The following is a 5,623-nucleotide window of genomic DNA, read 5'->3' as shown; positions in this document are numbered from 1 at the left end:
AATCCAAATCGAGGAGCTTCCCAAAGCTGCGGACGGATTTCTGGACATCCGCCTCCCCGGGATAGACTGAAACCGAATGTTAGGGGCGGTCCTGGAAGTTTGCTTTTTGTTTTCGTTAATGCGTCCCGGGTAATTCTCCTGTTTATCTACGTATGGGAATCTGGTTTAAGGTGGAGGCTCGCCACCCTTACTGTGTTTCATAACCTCCTGGGGAGATTTTTGCAATAAAGATCAAGGACATACCCCTGGAAATTCCGAAATGGCGTCAGGCATTGATTAAAAAAATAATAATAATAATGTTTATTTCTGAGACACAGCGCGAGCAGGGGAGGGGCCATGAAAGAGGGAGAGACAGAATCCGAAGCAGGCTCTAGGCTCCGAGCTGTCAGCACAGAGCCCCACGTAGGGCTCTAACTCACGAACTGAGAGATCATGACTGAGCTGAAGTCACCTTAACCAACTGAGCTACCCAGGTGCCCCTGGCATTATTTTTTATTTTAATTTTTTTATTATTTATTTTTTTTTTCAACGTTTTTTATTTATTTTTGGGACAGAGAGAGACAGAGCATGAACGGGGGAGGGGCAGAGAGAGAGGGAGACACAGAATCGGAAACAGGCTCCAGGCTCCGAGCCATCAGCCCAGAGCCTGACGCGGGGCTCGAACTCACAGACCGCGAGATCGTGACCTGGCTGAAGTCGGACGCTTAACCGACTGCGCCACCCAGGCGCCCCTATTTTAATTTTTTTTAACGTTTTTATTTATTTTTGAGACAGAGAGAGACAGAGCATGAACGGGGGAGGGGCAGAGAGAGAGGGAGACACAGAATCGGAAGTAGGCTCCAGGCTCTGAGCCATCAGCCCAGAGCCCGACGCGGGGCTCGAACTCTCGGGACCGCGAGATCGTGACCTGAGCCGAAGTCGGACTCCCAACCGACTGAGCCACCCAGGCGCCCCCTGGCATTATTTTTTAAAAAGCTCTTCAGGGAATTAAAATGTGCAGGCAAGATTGAGAACCACAGAGGTCTAATGCAGGAGCAAGACGATGTGGTGTGAGTTTGTTAGAAGAGAATACAGGCACCCTTGAGTGTGGGGGTGGCACTGTACTAAATTCTTACCTCCTGGGGGGTGGGTATCCCCACCTTTTAGAGGTAAAGAAACTGGGATTCAGAGAACGACTGGCCCAGGTAGAACCTGGATTTGCTGCAGGTTGGTGGGTCTAGAGTTCAAATGAGGAAGGACCAAGAAAGGGAGGCCGGAACGGGGTGGGTCATGCCCTCTCGGATCCCCGTCTCTTGACGGGTGAGCTGCACGCATCTTGCCTCCCTCATAAGACTGCATGTTCCTCTCTCAGATGGGAATTGAGTCTCCAGAGACACACAGAGGAAGACAGCACTGGAGGGCACATGGCTGCTCTCTCAAGCCTGCCCCATGCCCCTCCTCCTCCATCCACTCCCCTGGAGTACCCTAGAACTTACCCTCCTTTCCTCCCATAATTCCCTCCCATAATCACCTCCCATAATCCCACTATTAAAGGGTTATGCCCAGCATAGGTGGACCCTCCAGGACACCACTCTCTCGTCCATTCGGATTGTCCAGGGCCAGGCTAGTTATTAAATAGATTTTTTGTCACCCCTGAAGTGATGTGACCAATTTATACAGGTTTTTTGCCCCGCCTGTGGATGGAAACTTAGGGAGTCTCACCTTGCAGGAGCTTTCTCCTTTGCCTTCCACAGGAGTGCGGCCAGGTGACACTGAGATGGCAACATCAGGCCCAGCTTGAGTGGTGCCCTCCCTGAACGTACGTTTCTGCCTGTGCTACCAAAGGCGTGGTCCTCAGTAAGGAATTAGGTTGTGACCAGTTCTAGAGAAAGCGACCTGTGTTTGTCACAGTCTGAGTTAGGCGGCTCGGCGGGCTCATGGCACCGTGTTCAGTGCCTGGGGTCCCCAGGCGGCGAGCCCTGCACTAGCTCCATTCCGACTTCACCTTCAAGCTTGCCATTCAGCCCCACTGTCCCAAGACGGGTTTTTATTCCAAATAGTCCAAACGTAGGTTAGAACTCTGGTTTCCCCTACTGGGAATGTGTGCCTGCACCTGTCCCCTGGCCCGTTTCCTCAGCTGTGGAATTAGAACAATGAGGACCGTGTTCACCTCCCAGGAGCGTCTCCCCATGGAGGGTGCTGCACAAATGTCAGCTTTCCCATTGCTGGCTGTGTGACCATGGGCAATTCTTTACCTTTCTGTGCCTGTTTTTTTTTTGTTTTTTTTTTTTTAATGTTTATTCATTTTTGAGAGACACACACACAGTGAGAGTGGGGGAGGCACAGAGAGAGGGAGACACAGGGTCCGAAGCAGGCTCCAGGGTCTGAGCTGTCAGCACAGAACCTGATGTAGGGCTCGAACCCACAAACATCATGACCCAAGCCAAAGTCGGGCGCACAACTGACTGAGCCAGCCAGGTGCCCCTCTGTGCCTGCTTTCTTATGTTTAAATGGGAATAATAATACTCCCGGCCCATGAAGTACCTAGAACAAGTGTTGAGAGCTGGCTGTTTTTACTGGCTGTTTTAATTTAGTGTCATTGAATGTCCTGGACCCCAGCTGACGAAGTACCCTCCCCTGTAGGCCCATCTGTCACAAGTCCTGTGCCTCAGGGCCTCCTCTGGGCCAGTGCGGCAAACATTAGAGCCTGGCATTGGATAGGCCTGAATTGAGATCCCAAGTGAGCTGTGTATCTTTGGCAAATTCCTTCCTCCGTCTGGAGCCTTGGTTTCCTTATCTGGAAGGCAGGATGACAACAGAACCCCCCCCCACTTCCCCCCCCCCCCCCCCACAGATTCATGAGGCAGGCAGAGCACACAGGTGCAAACCTAAAGGAATCATGTGCCCAGAGAACAGGCGTAGCCATCTGGGGATGAGGCCACAGGGTCTCCCAGGCTGGCAGGTTACAGGCCTCAGGCTGAGCCGAATGCAGCCCTGCTGGCCAGAGGACCAAGACGCCAGATTGTGAAGCTGGGCATCACGGGTAGGAGGGGCCTGAGCGCCCCCATCTCATGCTGGGCATCCTGAGACGCCCGTGTGTGCCCAGTGCGCACCAGAGGGCGGGCTGTCCCTCAGAGCCCAGCTTCCGCCCTTGGAGAATGTGCCCACCACTGTGGCTCAATAGTCCTCACTCCACACCCCAGACAGAAGGCTGTGAGACCACCTTTATTAGGCCAAGAGTGGCCTCGTGTACAAATTTACAGAGTTCCTCCCTGTACCGGGACGCCCAGCATCGCCAGGTCCCTGGAACCGGCACCATCTCTGGACCTCTGAGTCTGTGCGGATGGCAACACCAGCCACGTGGCATACTGGCTGGGGCGTGGATGCTGGGCAGGGAGCAAGGGGTGAGCTTGGCCTTGGGCCTTCCGAGTGGAAGGGCGTGACACCCACCAGGAGAAGATCAGCCCACTCACGGTCTTCCCCAGTGGCTCTGCTGCCCGGGTTCCTGCTCAGAGTGCAGAGGCCAGCAGGATGCTCCCGTCTACCCGGGAACCACGGTGTCCTGTCCCAACCTGGACATCTACCCAGGGAGGGGAAGCTGCCGTGTTCTCATCCTTGGGATGGAGGAAAGAACAAAAACGGGGGTGGGGGTCTCTCCAGAGCCCCATCATCTGGAATCCACTGTTGTCTCTCCAACATGCCCTTCCCGAGTGAGAAAAACCCACTTCCATCCCACCCCAGGTCTCCCAACAGGAAACAGCCTCCCCCAGGGAGGGTCCTGCAGTGAGCCTGACCCCAAATACACTCTAGGGCCAGGACAGATGTATATAAATATATAGGCTGTGTGTATATATTGTATAAATGTATCTATATATGTATATATGTACATGCACACGTAGGAGGGCAGGCCAGCAGCTGTGCCTCAGGATAGGGAGTTTCTCAGCCAGGTCCAGGACTAGCCTGGCTCCTCCTCAGAGGTCTGGCCACCTTGAAAAGCCTCTGGCTAGATGTCGCAGGAAGGCTGAGAGCCATCACTTGAAGTTGAGAGTCCAGGTGTTAGGGATGTACAGGGACTGGGTCTGGCGGGTGCGGCGAGGCGTGGTGTTGAGGGCATCCACACTCTTGCGGCTGGAGCGCACTACGTCTGCCACGAAGCTGGTGCAGTCACTGCAGACGTCCTTGAGGACAGAGCCGTGGGTGTAGATGTGTGGGAATGCCTCCTCCACACTCGGCCACTGGGGCCCCTGCAGGGATCTGGAGCAGGACGGAGCCATCAGGGAAGTCTCCCTCTGGTTCCCTTCTCCATGTCCACAGCCTACCCCCCCCCCCCCACACACACACACACGCATCCTTCCCACCCACCCCCCGCCCCCAGCAAAAGCTCTTCCTCAAGAGGATCTGACCACCCGGTTCAGTTTCCAGCTCACACTACTTAGCCCCCAGAGCTCTCTGAGACATCCCTTTCTGGACAAGTGCCTTGGATTTCTGTGTCCTGGCAGTGTCCCAGCAAACCACCCCAGCTCCTGTATTACTCTCGATGCCTGATCACCACAGTGACCTCAGCAAAGGGCAAAGGAACGCACTGGAAGGCATCTCTTCTCTGGGTCGGCGTGGTTCTGGTAGCTGACACCCTCCGAGGACTCTCAAAGCCCAGCGTGTAGACAGGAATGTGTGCAAACTTCTTAGAAGGCATCTTCATCTACAACACAGAGGGAGATGTGGACAAGGCTACCCCAACAGAGATGGCGAGGGGCACAGCTGCCTGCTCTGGGCCTGTGGGGTGGCAGGGGAGTGTCTGCAGGGTGACGTTGTGACCGTGTGTGCTCTCTGGATGCCCACCCCATGCCGGCCACCTGAAGGCATGTGTCTCCTCACTCGTTCCCCACACCCAACCACACGCTGCTCATCCAGACAGGCGTACCCAGAGGGCCCGCCAGCATGCCCTGCATGCAGTAGATACTTGATGAGTTGGAGGTTGCCCAGTGCTGAAACCGCAAAACGCAAAGGGTTTGAAAACTGGTGGTAAAACCCTTTTCCAGCAAGCCATGGTTTCTAGGCGGAGGTGTGGTGGGGTGACAGAGTTCGAAGTGTGATTACCCTTCTACGTTTGCACACCTGCATGTACGCAGACGCGCCCAGACTGCTACAAAAACCTTTCCGGAAACACTCAGGGGAGATGTAGCGTCAGAAGGTAAGAGTCCAGGGGCACCTCGGTGGCTCAGTCGGTTAAGCATCCGACTTCGGCTCAGGTCATGATCTCGCGGTCCGTGGGTTCGAGCCCCATGTCAGGCTCTGTGCTGACGGCTCAGAACCTGGAGCCTCCTTCAGATTCTGTGTCTCCCTCTCTCTCTGTCCCTCCCCTGCTTGCTCTGTCTCTCTCAAAAATAAATAAACATTAAACTTTTTAAAAATAAAAGAAGGTAGGAGTCTTAGAGGGAAAATGAAGGGTTTTTCTTGGCAGTAGCCTGCTCACATGGAACGTTAAAAAAAAAACAACACCACCTACAAGGGTCTTTAAAAACTACAGTCTTGGAAACTGTAGGGATGGGTCTTGTGTGGAGGAAGGAGATAGACGAAGTGACTGGTGCACGTCTGACCGGCCAACAGGAGACAGCAGAGCCTCTGTCCCCCGGCTCTGCCCTCC

General features: G+C 54.3%; 1 protein-coding gene across 5 annotated transcripts in view; it reads right to left on the bottom strand.

Annotated features, from left to right (window-relative positions):
- Positions 1-3,190: 3,190 nt before the first annotated feature.
- Positions 3,191-5,623, bottom strand: part of SPIRE2 (spire type actin nucleation factor 2) — a 37,199-nt gene continuing 34,766 nt past the window's right edge. For 4 of the 5 annotated variants that reach the window (XM_058706783.1, XM_058706787.1, XM_058706788.1 and 1 more), the window contains exons 14-15: positions 4,563-4,678; positions 3,191-4,233 (exon numbers count right to left, since the gene is read on the bottom strand). In XM_058706783.1, coding sequence (XP_058562766.1) covers positions 4,011-4,233; positions 4,563-4,678 — 339 coding nt within the window. In that variant the 3' untranslated portion in view covers positions 3,191-4,010. Of the gene's footprint in view, positions 4,234-4,537; positions 4,679-5,623 lie in introns of all 5 variants that reach the window. The other variant, XM_058706784.1, reaches the window with a different exon arrangement.

The sequence above is a fragment of the Neofelis nebulosa genome, chromosome 17 (assembly GCF_028018385.1).
Source record: "Neofelis nebulosa isolate mNeoNeb1 chromosome 17, mNeoNeb1.pri, whole genome shotgun sequence".
Lineage (NCBI taxonomy): Eukaryota > Metazoa > Chordata > Mammalia > Carnivora > Felidae > Neofelis > Neofelis nebulosa.
The sequence above is the reverse complement of the archived record's forward strand: the minus strand, read 5'-3'. Positions and strand labels throughout refer to the sequence as shown.